The sequence below is a fragment of the Aplidium turbinatum genome, chromosome 1, assembly GCF_918807975.1.
Source record: "Aplidium turbinatum chromosome 1, kaAplTurb1.1, whole genome shotgun sequence".
Taxonomy (NCBI): domain Eukaryota; kingdom Metazoa; phylum Chordata; class Ascidiacea; order Aplousobranchia; family Polyclinidae; genus Aplidium; species Aplidium turbinatum.
The window spans coordinates 46,652,903-46,670,524 of record NC_137472.1 but is presented as its reverse complement, the minus strand read 5'-3'; the positions used below and the strand labels follow the sequence as shown (position 1 = coordinate 46,670,524).

At 35.8% G+C, this 17,622-nt stretch overlaps 1 protein-coding gene across 1 annotated transcript; it reads right to left on the bottom strand.

Moving 5' to 3' along the window:
* Nucleotides 1-1,188: 1,188 nt before the first annotated feature.
* Nucleotides 1,189-16,570, bottom strand: LOC145776045 (growth hormone secretagogue receptor type 1-like). The gene is made up of 6 exons (XM_082587455.1): nucleotides 16,542-16,570; nucleotides 15,975-16,093; nucleotides 10,040-10,288; nucleotides 4,740-4,955; nucleotides 2,955-3,129; nucleotides 1,189-2,389 (listed from the first exon to the last, which is right to left on the bottom strand). Exons 2-6 carry the CDS (start codon nucleotides 16,054-16,056, stop codon nucleotides 1,864-1,866), a joined length of 1,248 nt encoding a protein of 415 aa, XP_082443581.1. The 5' UTR covers nucleotides 16,057-16,093; nucleotides 16,542-16,570; the 3' UTR covers nucleotides 1,189-1,863.
* Nucleotides 16,571-17,622: the final 1,052 nt, after the last annotated feature.

The following is a 17,622-nucleotide window of genomic DNA, read 5'->3' as shown; positions in this document are numbered from 1 at the left end:
GCGTTGTTTGAATTTCCTTGGTTTTTAAACCCAATCTTTTGTCAGTCGACTCAGGGCGTACAGGCACGCTTTTGTTTCAATCTTCTTTGTTTTGCCGACAGATTACAATCGATTCCTTTCAGTTTTTAACCTCCCATTTTTTGTATTCTTTTGTTTCAAGCGAGAAAGTCGTTTGACCTTGCTTGTTTTGTTAATGTTTTCCATCGTGTTGTCCCGCCTTTAAACTCAGTTAAGTATTGTAGCTACGTTTATTTGCAGCATATTAACGTAGCTACATTTTTGCACCTCAGTACCTGATAGTTTTTGTCGACATGCAGTCATTTTCACTTGTTGTGTCAAACTGTTTTACAGAATTTTCAACCTTTTGCTTAATTGTAATTTATTTTACAGTAAAGAGTGATGAAAACTTGTTTAATTTTTATGGTACGTATGGAGTTAGTTAAATGCATGAACGAATGTCACATTTTCATCAATTAGCTTTCGACATGACATCTTCGGTAACAAGCAAGCTTGAGCAGTAGCATATTTCTAACTTTTCAAAACTAGAATAAAGCTACTACAGAATATTATTGACGATTATCAAGTAGCCAAGTTGGCTACTGATCGACTTCAAGAATAAAATATAAATATCCTTGTTAAGATGAAATAGATGTGCTGGATGTTAAAGGACCTGAAAAAGCTTCTCAATTGAAAAAATCCTAAACCACTAAACCTGACGCTGATAAATATTTCCGATGCAGCCTCCGTGTTTGTTCAGCGAAGACACTACGGATTATTGGAACAAAAACGTGATAATCTTTCTTTTGTTACTACATGAAAACGACCGTTTTTGTTATTCTTTGAGATTAACTTTATAGACTCAGCAAAATAAACAACACATTACCGAAACGCTTCAACCAGCTGTCAAAGTTGATACGAAGCCAATAAATTTGGCGACTATCTGCACTAAAAGTCAAAATAATTGAAAGTAATGGCGGAGTAACTTTAGCCACTACCAACATGTTCACTAACAGATTTATGAATGATCAACTTGTTCTATTCATGCGAGTTTAAAAGTTTTGTTTTAAAACCTAGGTGATCTTTAATATTTTAATGACTAAAAAAGACAATCACTCAAAATGTGGACATTAGCTACAGCTGAACAATATGGTATGATTTATTTCTTGCTAAACAGCAACTCAACTGGAGACACCGTTTTATTAAAGCAACTGAACGAAAAGTAAGCAGAGCGCACATTTCCAGAGAAGGTAAAAAATCAAAGGCAATATATAAACACAAAGCTATGTAATAATATTTAAAAATATGATATGTAACCAAAGCAGTAAGCCACGTTTCCTGAAAGCGCAATATCTTATAAGAACATAATTTCTATGAAAAACTGACACACAAGCTAGATCTAATTCGAATAAACATTACAACACCAAAACTAGTAAAAATGTAGGTGTTTAATTGAACCGAATGTTGATGCTGCTACTTTAGCATCTGCTTCGGATTCTTGTGTATTTACAACCATGTTTTTGTTTTCGTTTCATTAGATTTCTATGAAAAAGAATCGGTGAACGAAAAAAACACAAAATGACATCATTTATAACAACTTATACATGCAAACCTGATACAAACGACAAAAACCTCGTAGCATCACATTGCTCTTCCAGCAAATTTACAATAAACAGAATGTATTACACAAAATCTATGTGCCTTACTTCAGACAACAAACTGGATCAGTTTTCTCTGTAAAACAAATACTTATCCAAGTGGCAAAAAACGATTTCGTTCAAAGTGCTTTTGCAAGATTTGCCGTTTATAAAATGCACATTTTTTAGCTTCTTATTAAAATATAAGGTAGGCTATAACAGCAAAAGATTAATTCCGACGAAAGATGTCTTTAAAAAGTTTTTTAGAGGCATTTCGAATGTTACTTGAACCTAAATTATACATGACAGGATTCATGCACTCGCTTAGCCTCAAGCACAAATAAGCGATAACCCCGAACCAATAGTCTGTACTTTGCATGCTCTCATTCAAAGAGGCACTTGATGTCCACATGAGGTATACACTTTGAGGTATGTAGCCAATGATAAAAGCCACAACGATCAAACTAAGCTGAGTAAATGTCTTTCTTTCTTTCTGGTATTGCTGCTCGAGTGCGTGAGATCTGGAGAGCGTACGACGATGCGACGTTGCGTCAGTTCTTGCGGAACCGAGATGATGTGTCTCGTGGGTTTCGTGATCTCTGAAGTGAACAGTTCCATGCTCTTGGGCATGACTCGAGTTTCGGCACACAGCATGAGCATTATAGATGACGTCAGGAAGTTCTCGGTGACTACGGTAGTGATAAGGAGTCATGTGATCATTTATACTGTATATGGTCGAGAATTTTTTTCTCCACCTAAAAACAAAATAGGCCATTCATTATACAGTGAAAATGATAAGAATTTTATGCCGTTGTTTTTAGTATGGTTTCTTATATTTGATGACACTGTTATAGAAAATTTGAGTTGTTTTACAATAAAACTGATTTAGCATATTTTAAAGAAGAATTGAATTGGAATCCATTTTTTCCTACCACACCATATTTTTTTATGAATTTTTCATATTAGATTACTCTCCAAGTCAGCTGCTTTTTTTCTTTTTTCCGTGTATGTCCACTTCTGCTTTTCTCGTTTTTTTAATATAACTATAGTCACTTTCAGGAGAAAATTTACCATTTCCATCTTTTTGTTTCTTCTTCGCCTTCTACCGTCCATATAACTTCTTATTACATCTTTCAATAATGACCATGTCGAAGAGTGTACTACTATACCTATTCTATGAATGCTGCGTTCTTCTCATTCATAAAAACTTTAAAAACGTCTTTATTTGTATGATGTTTTTTTCCAAATACTTAATGATGATGCTGGTTAACAGTAATAAACATTTTAATGAACCCCTCTATTAAATTAATTTTTACTAACCTTCGCCTGTTTAAAAGAGCCTTTGCAATGCTACATGACAGCACGATCACACAAAATTCCGGTAGAAAGAATAGAAGTGGGCTTGTTATCGAAACGTAGAGATTGTATTGCTCCAGACACATTTTTTCGCTGCAAATGGAACACGAAGGCCACTTGTTGCCGAACTCGTCTTTTTCTGTAAGTTTAGATTGAGTTACAGTGCTGAGAATAACAAACAATTAAACCAAATCGATACCAACAAAGGCAGTCACATCACAATTTTCATCTAGTACAGAGGTGACGAACCTGCGGCCCGTCAAAGAATTTTGTGCGGCCCGCAAAAACAATTTGACAATCGCTCATGCATTAAAGACAAAAACATCTCAAAGCTGTTTTATGCCTTCACTGGTACACCTTTCCTTTGTGTCATTGTATTATTCACCAGCAAAGTCTTTACGCAAAATCTGTGAAGTTTGATCATGCGATATCGGTATGAAAATGAAATATGAAAGATGAAAATCTTAGTAGCTTATGCAGTTGAGAGTTGCCACATTGTCTGTTCGACCTAATATTGAATGCTTAGTCAAGCAAAAAACTTTCCAAAAATCCTACTAAGCAAACAAATTTAATGCTTTAATGTTAATTTTTAATATTTTATGCTTCAATGCTGCATTAGATAGCTTCAGCTGTATGACTCGCATGTGCTTTTGTTCGTTGTTTGAAAAAGAAATTTCATTAACTGATTTGTTGTTTCGAAGCATAATGGTCGAAACATTTAGTCAACTTGAGCAAAAAGGATAGAGCCAAAAAAAGAAGAAATCATACTCTTGTAAAAGCAGCAAACTCTTCGAAAATTAAACTGTCTTCATTATCTGTTGCTCTATCCTTTTTGCTCAAGTACTGTTGTGCAAGTAGGCTACTGTTGCTCTTTCCTTTTTGCTAAAGTTGATTTGTTTTTATGTTTTTCTGTTGTATGTTTCGATTCTGCGTACGATAATTTCAACTGTGTGGGTTTTATTACTTTCATCTGCCGTTTGTTACTTTTCATATCCGCCCAGATAGCTCAATTGGTTAGCGCGTCACATCTGGAACGAAGAAGCTTCAAGATCAAGAGGCACTGGTTCGACTTTCGGGGTGTGCGCTTGAGCAACGCACGTTAAGGAATGCTCTCCATTCAGCGGCATCTAATGGATGGAATAGTTCTCAGGCAACAAGACTTCAACAATCGGAAAATTCACTCTGTCAATCTCGGTGACCGGGCCTGCGTCAGTGATTCAAAGCCTCTACAAGTATGCGAAACTGCCAGGATTAAGCTGTGCAAGACGCTTTCCCAGTGGGAGGATAAAGATTCAATCAATCAATCAATCATGAATAAAATCTTAGTCGCTTCTAAAAGATTTCATAGTAGGTTATGATTAACAAGTTGTGTGGCCCGATAACTCATGTGTAATTGACAAAGTGGCCCGCGACCGCAAAAAGGTTCGTCACCCCTGATCTAGTATATCACCATTTTGCTTCTGTTTTGTAAAAAGACGCATAAATAGGTTGCATGTTGTTCATCAAATTCAAATATTAAAATCCAACAAATTTATCAAAAGAAGTCAATGAATGCTGTTTTTGAGATATTTTAACAATACCACTGTAAACTGTACTTTATCTACATCAGTATGGGTGCTGAGTTATCGCTGACCCGATGCTTTAAATTAATTTATTGCCATGAAATATTTTTTCTAACGATGCTTCAAACATGAATCGCTTTAAAAAGGAGAGAGTTGTAGCCTAGCTAACTAAAAATAATTACATTACCTCTCATGTTTTCAACACTCATAAAGTTAACCAATGGCATGGCGACTGCAATTGAGATCAGCCAAAGACACCCAGTGTATATCATAACTTTTTCTTTTGTTATCGTGGTGACTGCAAATGGTCGCTTGATGGCAACAAAGCGCAATGCCGCAAAGGATACAATGTGGAAAGAAGTGGCGTAATCCGTAGTGAAGTCGGCAATCCAATAAAATTTACCTGGTTGTAGAGAAACATCACGACAACGTCAATAAGGCAAAAATTCAATGCAAAACAATTAGTTTTTATATCATGTTACGTAACGGCACTGGTTATTTTTTGAGATCTGGATGAGCAGTGCCAGCAAATAGCCAAATCATCACATGTAAATTTAAGAGAAATTGAGTAAGCCGTTTGAACTTTGAACACGAAATCACGTCTGGTTCAACAGTGTTCTTACACAGCAGCAAATTTAACCTTTCAACAATGAAGTTGCATTGATTTCAAATCTGGCATAGTCCACTGTAATTCTGTAGAAAATAGCCATTCCAAAGTACTGCCTTAATATCAACAAGCTTGATGGAAAAAATGATTTTCACAAAACGTTCAATCTGTAGGCTACAATTGCACAGAATAATATGTTACATCATTTTTAATAAACACTCAACGTTCTGTTGACAAACGTCAGGAAGAAGGCTGCAGCTTTGATTAAAGTTTCTATTCCAAGGTACAAAAACAAAAGTACAGTTTGTCTCAAACCACACGATTGTATTGTACGCCTGTTTTTTGTTTTTTTTGTAAACCTTTTAAGAGCGTATGGCAACAATTGTTGTTCGATCCGGTCGCTTTGGTTGTGCGTAAGACAACTATAGTCGTTTTAGTAATCGCAGCTTTTTATCGCTTTTAATTTCACTATGCACTCTCCCCTTTGTCAGGAAGACGCAATTATGACGTGTGAAGAAACAAGATGCATTATTTACATTACATGGACGACTACAGATGTATTTTTTTTTATCATAGTGAACAACTAGTTCTGCGTGTCCAAAATCCGACCAGCGATACGTTTTTGTATGGCCCGCGCCTGCTATTTCACGTGTGGTATGTTTGGCCACAGACACACATAAATCATACCAATTCAACTTGTAACTTATGTTTAAAAAGCTAACAACATTTTCTCTCAAACAAGAAAAAAGCTGGGAAAAAAGTTAAAATTATTATATTCAGGGGCTCCGGAGACTTCCTGAGAGTGGGAGGGTAATTTAAGCAGGGGCGGGAACCGTGTTTCGACATCGACAGGGGGCTTGTTGGATTATCGCATCACATATACTTCTGGGAGGTCGCCCCTCAGACCCTCCTTCGCATCACTGAAAGCTTCAGTTTCTTATACAGCATCAAGGCTGCTTGTTTCGCGCCGAAGGCGCAAAATTTTTGCCTTTCAGTACGATTTAAAATTGAAAAATTATTTCAACGAATCTAAAATTGCGAGCAAAAGCTCTTTAACAGTTGCCACATTTTTTGAGGTTTTTAGACAATTTTGACTGGAAAAGGGGACGTACGTACGTACGCAACGTACGTACGTACGACGTACGCAAAAATTCCTCTCTATATTTTTCCTTGGCTCAAGTCCTCCAAATTTTGCACTTCAGACGCTAAATGTTAGATTTAAAAGATCAAAAGCGTTAAAGTCAAAGCTTTCTATAACTTAATTTACAATTGCATGAATAGCCTACAACACGATAACCTGTGCCATAACATCCGCAGTGAAAGAAAAAGTTTCAGCATCTAGTCTAGGGTCTAGGCCTATATTCAAGTCAGAAAAAAATAAAATAAAAGCTAAAATGCAAAGAAATTTATTTTCACACGAGTGAGTTCAATCATAATTGTATAGCTAATATATACCGTAGCTAGTTAAACTGATTCGTGTGAAAATAAATTTCTTTGTATTACAAGACATGTAACCGAGTCGTTCATATCAAGCATTGTTGTGGGTTTGACACCTGTCAGAAGATGCTTCATTTTCTTAAAGCTAAAATGCATTAACTTTTACAACAACCGAAAATATGGAGACATTGAAACAGTGCAACTGCAGTGGGTTTCGTTCGTGAGTGGTAAAAGCGAAATTAAACAGTTTGTAGCAGTGAGAAACTATGACGTCACACATAGCGCATTGTGATGCGGTACGTATATTTGTGACAGGATACATGGTTTGGCCATGGATGACTTGGCGTTGTCTTGCGAGTCGGAGTTTCCAAGCAAAAACCTCAAAAGTTGTGCAACAAAATAAAAACATGAAAACAAAACACTAAAGTAAAAAATATATTAAAAATGAAATTTTTATCTCTACATTAGTGGGGGGGGGGGCAATTTTGCATCAGTTACCCCCCCACTCTGATTGGTGGGGGTAATCACTCCCGCGGCTCCCCCTCTAACGGAGCCCATGATTATATTGCATCATAATTGTGAAATCTGCTATTGTTCTGAAGAGTAACGAATTCAACGACCGCTTTTAGGATTTTGCTGCAATTGAAAAGGATTTGTTGATCCACTTCTTTTCGCGTGAACCTTGATAAGGCTCCAGCTCACCTGCAGCAAATTGAGCTTTCTGCGACGCCGAAGTCACGAAGAGCTTACTGCGACGCCAAAGTCACGAAGAGCTTACTGCGACGACAGCAACATATTTCCCTTGTGCTGTTTTATCAGCAGCTGGATAAAAAAAAATCCAGAAATGCTAAAGTTTACAAAGAAAACGTTGAGTTTGTTCGGCTCAACATATTTGTGTGTGCAGACGTTTTTATCGGAGATTATTATTGGCCCGCGGGCACTTTTGCATTAGGAAATTTGGCTCGCCTGAGGAAATGTTTGGACACCCCTGAACTAGTTGAATAATTTTTAAATGGTAAAAGGCACTCGAGAGTGATGCGTTTACATCAGAAAACAATAGTAGCCGGAGACACCCACGCAACAGTGAAGACAAGAAGATAAAGCAATAGATTCATAAGGAAATTGAACAATAGCATATTATTGACATGGGGATTCCCAAAGATCTGAGCAAGAAATAATTCAACAAAAAATACTGCCAGTGACGAAATTAAATAGGCACAATAAAGTGAGTTACATAAAATTAATTACGCACTTAATAAGTTAAAAATTAGCTTCAATTATAAATTTTAATGTATGTCAAAAGATCTGTGCAAATTTAGAGCTCAGAAGATTTAGAAAGGCTTAATTGATATTTAATTTTTTTAATTTTTCAACATCTAGTTACAACCAAACTGCATTTTGAAAATTTTTAAACTCATCTATGTTACTACGATACCTTCAGAAACAAACTTTCAGGTCAAGAAATTCTATGTTCATGAACTGTATCTCAACACAGGTGGTACTGAAGTTTTGCTTTCATCGAATACTAGCACTTGCACAACAATCTCACTTCTTAGCATAATTTATTTAGAATCGATTTCTTCGTAATAAAAGCATCTTTAGCTTATTCAAATAGAACAACACAGTTACAAAATTTCATGGACAGCCACGAAAACGTTGAAGACAAAATGTAGGATACTTAACATCTAATCAGCCGGTTACTCATTTGATATTCTATTAAATTTCAACGGGCAGCGTTGAAAACAAATATTGATGAATTGCTATCTTTAGAAAAAAGACGTTTGTATAGATACAACTAGCTTAACCAAGGCTTTACAAGTTAAGTCATGCCCACGCAAACTTTGTAACGAATAGTTTGCTTTTAATACAGCAGATAGACTCTTCTGATTTGTTTCAATATTTTTTCGTGTAAGATTGATTGTGTAAGTTAAACAGCGGCTTAACACTATCAAGTCTTTTCCAGTCGAGTCAGATCATTTTATTGAACGACCGTTTATCCGAATGATAAAGCAGTGTGCTCGAACCTTGAAGATTAGTGGGTTTGACCAAGGTTTGACACTCATAGATAGCACGTAACTGTGTTATGACAAGTCATTTGTTGTTGATCTGCTTGAGAGTAGCCTACCACACGAGGATTAGCTTTCGGTTTCAGCGACTCGTGTTTCTACTGTACTCGACAATTTACGTTGCAAAATAGCGAAAGAAGGCCGTTTAAGAAAGAAAAATATTCCCCAAGAAAGGGTAGCTTATAAATATAGTAACGCAATCAAAACCATGTTGAACAAACGAAACTAACAGCAGGTGGATTAGCATCTGGCTTCTACGGCGTGTTTTTGAAGCCAATACACGAGAGTTCCTGTAACACTGTTGGAGCATCTTGTCACAATCAACACTTATCTTGTGTTTTGCATTTGTCACAATTTTTATCTCTGTCTTAAGAATTTATAACTTCTAAACGACACATTTACAACAACTATAAATAACAATTGCCATAATATTTTAATAAAAAAGAGACAGTTGATTGTAGGTTACGTAATAAATACAACAAGCATGCCCCAAAACACTATGATTGAATATTAGTGTTGATTTTGATGTTCTAGCGATAATAAACATTTTAATACCGTAGATCTATGTAAACGAAAGAACGTAATTTCGTATTTACCACCCAAAATTAAATCATGACAACAAAACAAAAGTTAATGCTGTTACAACGTTAACATTTTAATTCATGTTGAATAATGTTTGCCCACCGACAATGGTTCATTGTTATCCATTTGTTATAAATATTTGTTTAATAATAAACAATAAATACTATTAATAATACAAAAAGTGCTCAATGCCAAGCAGAGCGATTTACAGTACATCAAATATAGTTATGACGCTTTAAAACCTCTACAGCCTGTTTCACCCTAAAAAGAGGATCATCATAAGGTCCTTATTCAAATAGAATTCTATAACCATAAATATATAAGGATATCCTTTTGTTACAAATCACGCCTATAATTTAAATTGTGAAAAAATTTGATAATTTTGTACAAACGCAGTGGATTTGCGATATAATATTGCAAGTAGTGGAGTTTTGGTTTTATGTATTAGGCCGATTTGTCTTTGAGTCGAAAAAGGTGCCAGAGCAAGCCGGTTACAATCTTTATTTGAAATATTTAGTTTGGTAAAAGACACTTTGTTTTTAATTTAACTTTGAAATTTGTTTATTGCCGAAGTTTGTGATCGAAATCCAAACGATGACTTCCAAAGAAACAAAACTGACATGAGCAAGCAACTATATTTTCTGTTTTAGAGTGCAATGGAAGAGAATAAGAAGCAATATTTTGAAACTTGATTGCAAACAACAATCTTAGTATTTGTCGTTTTGTATTATGCCAGAGTGGTTATTTCTTGCTGACGATTAAAAATCCAGCCGGACAGCCCTGGTTACAACTTACATAATGGTTCGGACCATTTCCAATCATGGAAGCCCCAAGTTCTTCTGTAGAGCCACAGAGGTGAACAAACTAGAGCTGAGATTAAGTCCGAGCAACAGAGACTCAAGATGAAGAAGTTTGATGGAATATGCAAACTTTTTGTCTTCAGAATCACCACCATCGTTAAAACGTTTCCGACAGTCCCAACAACCAAGAATATGGCGACAAAAGTGGTCACAATTATATTTGTTGTCTGATCAGGGATTTGGCCTGAAATGACAAAACACTTATTTACTTATTTATGCTCTTGAAAAACGTTTTCGAAGATTTCCAATAGCCCATGTACTGTAGTAATTGTAATATTTTTTTTAATGTTATTTCTGTTTTATATCATGTGTACTAAGTAGCCTAATCCATAAACTGTCTACTCCTTGACAGAATTAAGGTTTTGAAAACTTTCATAACCTTTTTAAAGGCATACTAAATGAAAATTTCAAACAGGAATTAAGCATTAAAATGAGTAAACTGAACATTCAAGAATACATTTAAAAAAATTACCGAAAAAAATTTGTTTTCAATGGCGCTGGTAAGGCCCAAAGTCCAATGTTTCATTTATTTTCATTTTTTTCAAAATGACCAAAAAGTGCAAACACTGCTCGAGAATACGTCACTAAAGACAGCAATAACAAAAGCCACGTTACCACATCTGATGTTTTGAGCAAACTGTCTGATGTTTTGATGTTGAAATGTGTTGTTTTGATGTACATACATACATAGCCTACAGTCAAATCGCCGGCAGTAACAATTGTTGCGCGATTAGCTGATTGCTATAGTCTTTAGTGACGTAACTGTACGGTCGCACGCTTCGCTGCTCAGGCCAAATCTCGTTTTGAAAGCTCTGGCAAAACCACGCGCGCAATGGTGATCAGACCGCAATGGGGCAAAATTTTATTGAAAATCGTTTTATGGTAGCATGTTAAACACAAAGAACGTGGAAAATCGCCAAGTCAGGTTTTTCCTTTAGTATCCCTTTAATCTTTTTACCAATAAAAAACAAATAATAGTACAAACTTATGGATAGCCTATAGCATAAGTAAAATTAACAGTTACAAGCTTTAGTTGTTTGGACCGACCAAAAAAAAGTGAAATGACTAAAATTACTAAAACTGTCAAAAATACGTTTTTAAAATAAGATTTCGTTCATAAAACCATTCAATTTAAAATCAACGACCACGAACTTTGTAAGTGCGGCAGCACCAATTCTAATGTTCAAGAAATAGAAATACTGCAGGCATATAACCTATTGCACAGACAGTCAGGGCCGGATTTAGCAGTAGGCAGAGTAGGCAGTTACCTAGGGCGGCAAATTATTGGGGGCGGCAAAATATACGAATATATTACATTGATAATACTGTACGTGAATATAACAATTCACAACAGATATATACTGTAGCAATTAATAAATATGTTATCACATCACACACATTTATAAACAGTGCGGCAAGTCATGTATGGCAAGTCATCGCCCCTAGAGTACTTCACGCTTGATTGATTTTCAACAATATGTGCTGCTTAGCGCTTCTTTTATTTATCTGTTTCGCTTAGTATGGAGGACTAGGCTTTGTGCAATTTTGATTGATCTTTGTTCGGTTTGTTTCACTGTTAGTAAATTTAAAGGAGCTTAGAAAAAATGTTTTTAGTCAATGTTAGGTTGATGGGAAACTTGCAGGCTATTTTGTGTACTTGCCTTGATGCTTAAAGTATGTAAACAATGAATGATCTCTTATTTTTGAGGATTAACTCATCTTTACTTGTTTCTACAGACTTTGAAGAAATTATTGATTTGTTTGCAAGAAAAAAAAAAACCGCCGGAAGCGATTTTAAACAATTAGTTCATTATACAATGACATTCATTGATGTATTCAAATAAACAGTGCAAATAACTTTTTTGTAAGGAATTGAAAATATAAATCGTAGCGCACCATCGAAAAATTTTTTTTTGGGGGGGCGGCACTTTTCGTATTTGCCTAGGGCAGCGCTTAGGCTAAATCCGGCCCTGTGCACAGTAGTATGAAACTGTTCTCATTCAGTGAACTGTTTTATGATTACAATCGAAGTTTAGCATGTGAGTAAAAATTAAATGTTGCTGAAATTATGGTATGTTGTAACACTAAGTCTGATCGCTTTATCTAAAAGGATCATATCCGGTCTCGAGGGTTCTTGAGCCTGAGATGGTTTAACAAACTGGCTTTGTAGACAGCCACATGCTGGATAAACAAAAACAAACAAATATTGCGATTTATGTTTGAACAACCCGTCACAACACTGATCTTTAAATCAATTAGGAAACTATATTTAAACACAGGCGAGGCGTCAACCTGAAAACGTCATCGATGTGTTCAAACGATGAAACAATAACAATTGCTTTACCTACCCGAAAAACAAAATTTGTTATTGAGTACTCTACCTTCCAAGCTAAAAAAAACAGGTCCAAAATTTGACTACACTAGATTTCGTAACCTTTATCTGCTGATTTTGAAAACATACCGGCGATCCTCATTACGTATTTGATGTCATCATAAAATTTTGGATTTAATTTCTTCAATGTTATGAAACAGGAAAATTTGCAAACGAGGCAAAGCAACCGCGCCAAAACGTAATTTGTTGCTTTTGCTTGTTGTGCGAGCTGAAGACGTCAGTTCAAACAATAGTCAGATAATGAAAGATGATTCGTTTCATAAATAGAAGCAAAACAACCGACAAATTATTATCAAACATTAACGGAGATTATTCTGCAAACATCAATTCATGTTATCTCAAATTTCGTTCTATTCGAAAAGGGAAAAACATAAATGATTGGTAAAATATTGGTTTACAGGAAATGCATGGTTGTTTTTTGAAAACGTTGTTCAGAAAATCAATCAATAGACTCTTTCAAAATATTTTAATTAAAAAATAAAACTGCAGTGACAGATATGGCTTCAAGTGTATATTGGAAAAGACAAAATATTATCAAGACAAAACAATAAGCAGCACATCTCGGTGTAGCCTATGCCTACGAAATACTGCCCATTCCATCAACTAATACTTTTGTAAACGATGGTGAACTGGATTTACTGTACAATGGTTTTAATAAAAGCGTGTGCATTTAACCAATGTTGGTTGAAACTGGCTTGCCTTATAAACAGTTCTACGCAGCCGAACGTAGTGGATGCAATTATTGACTTACAAGACTAAAACACTTTAACTCGTGGCAGGAACTTTAGATGTGATGGCTGGCCTTTTGTGATTTCGTGCTTTTACAAGATCGTAAAAATGCCAATGTTAAGCTTCAGAATAGGTCTTGTCAAACCGAACACAGGCATTCCCCAACAACTCGATACAAAGCCAGTTTTATTTGATTTTGTGTTTTTATATGTAATTTGCTTGTTTATGTTATCAAATAGTCGGTGCGATTGTTTGACCAAGATTTTAGTAATTTCTTCAAAGGTCGATCATCCATACACGTCCAAGGGTGGATTTAAAGCAATGATTTTAGACCTTGTTTGACAAAATATTTTCTTGCTGGTTTGCTGAATGACTGACTCTTTGTAACTAGGCACGTACACAGAAAAAAATGAGGGGGCTGGGACTTTATATTGTTGCAATAAGATAGTTAAGTTACTTTTAATTGTAGTGATAGCTGATTTTATTCTCCAACAAAACGAAAGCAGGCAAGTAGCCCAATGACAAAGCTGAAATTTTCTTGCATGTTTACGTCAGGGTTGACTGTTGATGAATCACTTGTAGAGGTCAATTTTGTTTTCAAAGTTTTTGTTTTGAGATTTTTTCAAAGATGAAGGTTGATATCCATATACAATAGGTCTTGAAAACATTGATTTGAAAAAAAATAAACATGGCGATAAAGAAAAGCAGAAGGTGGTTTACCTACTAAAGCGATATCATACAAAAGCATACAAAACAATGAAGATGTCATAGTCAATGGGGTAATTAATCCCAAAAGCTGACCCTCTTGCGTACACCCCTAGTTTAAGACTAATTGTTTGACATGGACGTCACAATAGAAAATGAGTAAAAAACTTCCTTTTTTTATTTCTTGTCGGAGCACAAAGTTTTAAGTGTAACTCCAAACCGACTAAGAGCTGTGTTTGTTTTTGGGAAAATTTGTTTTTAAAATAAAATCAATGTGTTTCAAAAAAACTATAAACTAACAAACACTGAAACAAAAATGACCAGTTATGAACGTCATTACGTCAATAGAGGCAATTTGAGAAAAACTAAGTAGTGACAAACATGCAGTAGTTTTCATATATTTGGTTCTTTAAAAAGAAACTCATATTGAAGAAAATGCTTACTTCAAAAATATGTATCGATAGCTTTTCTAAGACGCTTCAGACGAAATCGGCCCTTTAAAGAAACTCTTAGGGTAAAAAAGTAGGCCTAGTTTATTTTCAAGATTAGAAACATTTTCCCAGAAACATGGAGGTAGCACTTGGCTCATTTTAAGTGTAAGTTAAAAGATGTGTTAAAATTCTGTCGTGCGTAATTGGTCAACTCTATAGGCCGAGCACTGTTTAAATCACATAAGCGGTTTTCAGACAACTGGCTACAACATTACGTACAAACTTTATCATTTTTTTTTTCAACAAACGTTGGGAGATATAACAGCAGCCTTGCGCTTGAATCAGACAAACAAAACAGATTCAAAATTGCACGTTGCAATTTCATTATCAAAACCACACGTATACAACATCTTTGTGATCATTTCTCATTTGCCTCGCACGAGCAATTATTTAAACTAAGAGTTTCCTGAGTTTACAAATCGAGAGGCTTTCTGCAACGTAAAGTACGAAATGACGTCAAATACCATCGTTGAAATTTCGCAAAACAAATCTATTACGAAGATTGTATTTCATTCAATAATAACAGGTTCTTAAATATTATTACGTGCACTAGATGGAAAATTGTTTGCTTTTTCAAAGCAAAGTCAACTCCACACTCCACAGCTTATTTGGTCGGTCATTGATCAATCTCACGTGGTGTTAACTTAAAATCATCACTTCACTAGTCTACGAAATCTGTTTGAAAACCAAACATAAAATCCCAAGGGTTATAATTTGACAAGCCAGTTTCCACCAAGCAAGCTGTGTATCCTGTGACGTTGTTGGAAACTTATCGCAACCTGTCTTCCTCTATTGGCGACGTGTTGTTATCATAAAATCAAACGTGTCTTTAGACAAGATTTCCTAGGCATCAAATCAATTATTATTTTGTATCAATTATGCGTCTCTATACACTTTGTAGTCGTCTTCAGATGAAACGTTGAATCGTCTGCATACGTTGAAGCAATTCAAAAAGGATGATTTTGTGAATGGGTTTGCTCTTGCAAAACTTTCGAAAAAGTTTGGATGAGGCGGACACAGTTTATTGTGTTTTTATACAGAACACACTTCATTTTAGAGCACATATTTATTCCTACATTTGATAGAGAGAGAGAGAAACCTTTTATTTTGTCTGCTGCGAAAAATAGTGTATATACGGCATACGGTACTAATATAAACCAAGGTTGAAAAAAGTTTATTCAAACTAGAATGATCAAATCGTCTATCAACAAAAAATATTAAACCACAAACACTTTCATTAGTTTGCATATTATTCTTAGTTTTATTATTGTTGGTAGAAATTTGACAAGCTAGATTAGACCTTGTGCTGTTTCATTTGGATTGGAAGTAAGTTTTTTTCTGCTGCGATTGCGTATTTAGGCCTACGCAAGAGTTGAATCAACACAATAAATCTTCTACAACATTTTTATTGAAGATAACAGAGAAATAACCAGCCTAGTGAAGCTTTAGAAAATTTTACAGGTTGTAAAAGCCACATTCACAATATCAAGCAAGCAATGCTATATTACAGAAAGTAACTAATCAAAGCAACTGAAATGATGAATTGTACTTACTTGCTGCAAACGTAAATTGGTTGTTGCTAGTAGTATTCAATACAATAGTAGTGTTATCACCAGACATAACTTTCACTGGCATTAGCAACAAGTAACTATGTCTTTGTTTAAACTCCAACCTACAGTAAAACACTTTGCTGGTAAATCGTAGTTGTGTACTTGCTTTTGCGAGGCAACATTGTGTACTTTGTTCACAAAAATCACCATGTAGGCTATGACTCGACTTCAAATAATTCTACCATCTGCTGGCAGGCTAGTGCTTAATTTATAGTTGAGTTTTCCGAAACCAGCTAATTGAGTATGCCCCACAAAACCAATTTTGTTACCTTCAAGTTGCTGTCAATTCAATAATGATTGGATAAACACAAAGAAGGAAATTTAAATATACTATCTTCTTTTTTTCAAAAAATCGATCGAGACTCGGCAGTTACTAAAATACATTTTCATAACCAAAAAGAAACTACATATGAAGCTTTATCTTAAGGTTAAGCCATCAAATGCGGAAGCAATGTTGTAATATTTTTTTAAACTCAATACTATGTGTAATCGAATCAATTCTTTGCGTACCATTGGTTTACAGTTTGCACTTTAGACGTTTTTTCTGTCGTATCCAGGCTTACACAGGTAGTTGAAGGTTTAGATTATGTGGATGAGAATGCAAGAAAGCCAATCTTCGTATTCACCTTCAGACACGCCTTTAAGTGTCCTGCTAGAGACAGGGATACAGCTGCATGCAATTTAGTGACAGGGATACAGCTGCATGCAATTTAGTGACAGGGATACAGCTGCATGCAATTTAGTGACAGGGATACAGCTGCATGCAATTTAGTGACAGGGATACAGCTGCATGCAATTTAGTGACAGGGTTACAGCTGCATGCAATTTAGTGACAGGGATACAGCTGCATGCAATTTAGTGACAGGGATACAGCTGCATGCAATTTAGTGACAGGGTTACAACTGCATGCAATTTAGTAACAGGGATACAGCTGCATGCAATTTAGTGACAGGGTTACAACTGCATGCAATTTAGTGACAGGGATACAGCTGCATGCAATTTAGTGACAGGGATACAGCTGCATGCAATTTAGTGACAGGGTTACAGCTGCATGCAATTTAGTGACAGGGATACAGCTGCATGCAATTTAGAGGCAGGGATACAGCTGCATGCAATTTAGTGACAGGGATACAGCTGCATGCAATTTAGTAGCAGGGATACAGCTGCATGCAATTTAGTGACAGGGATACAGCTGCATGCAATTTAGTGGTGTCGAGCCGCCACTTGGCCATACTTTCGAACCATACTTTCGAACCGCCACTCGACCAAGACTTTCGCCACTCGGCCATACAACCGACGGTGACTGTGGTTGGTATGGCATTTTATCGATACTTTTTACGTTCCTATGTTCCGTCCCAATCTCACAACATACAAACTGAAATGTAGCCCACAAGTAATTGTAGTAGCTCACGTACTATAGTAGGCTAGGTCAAAAGTAAAAATTTTAGTAGCACACATATCATAGCTTACTGGCACTGCTTAGACATGGGCTGTGAAAACTAATCGAAAAAATCGTAACGGCATGGCCAGTAGCGTTGATAAGGGGATCCAGGAGAGACATTCGGACCCGGGTCGGGATGAACTTAGGGGC

Excerpts from the sequence above, each read along its gene's own strand:
- LOC145776045 (XM_082587455.1), bottom strand. The coding sequence starts at position 16,056 with ATGCCAGTGAAAGTTATGTCTGGTGATAACACTACTATTGTATTGAAT. Across the intron at positions 10,289-15,974 it reads CCAATTTACGTTTGCAGCAA|GCCAAATCCCTGATCAGACA; the intron begins GTAAGTACAATT and ends TTGTCATTTCAG. Across the intron at positions 2,390-2,954 it reads GCTCTTTTAAACAGGCGAAG|GTGGAGAAAAAAATTCTCGA; the intron begins GTTAGTAAAAAT and ends TTTTGTTTTTAG.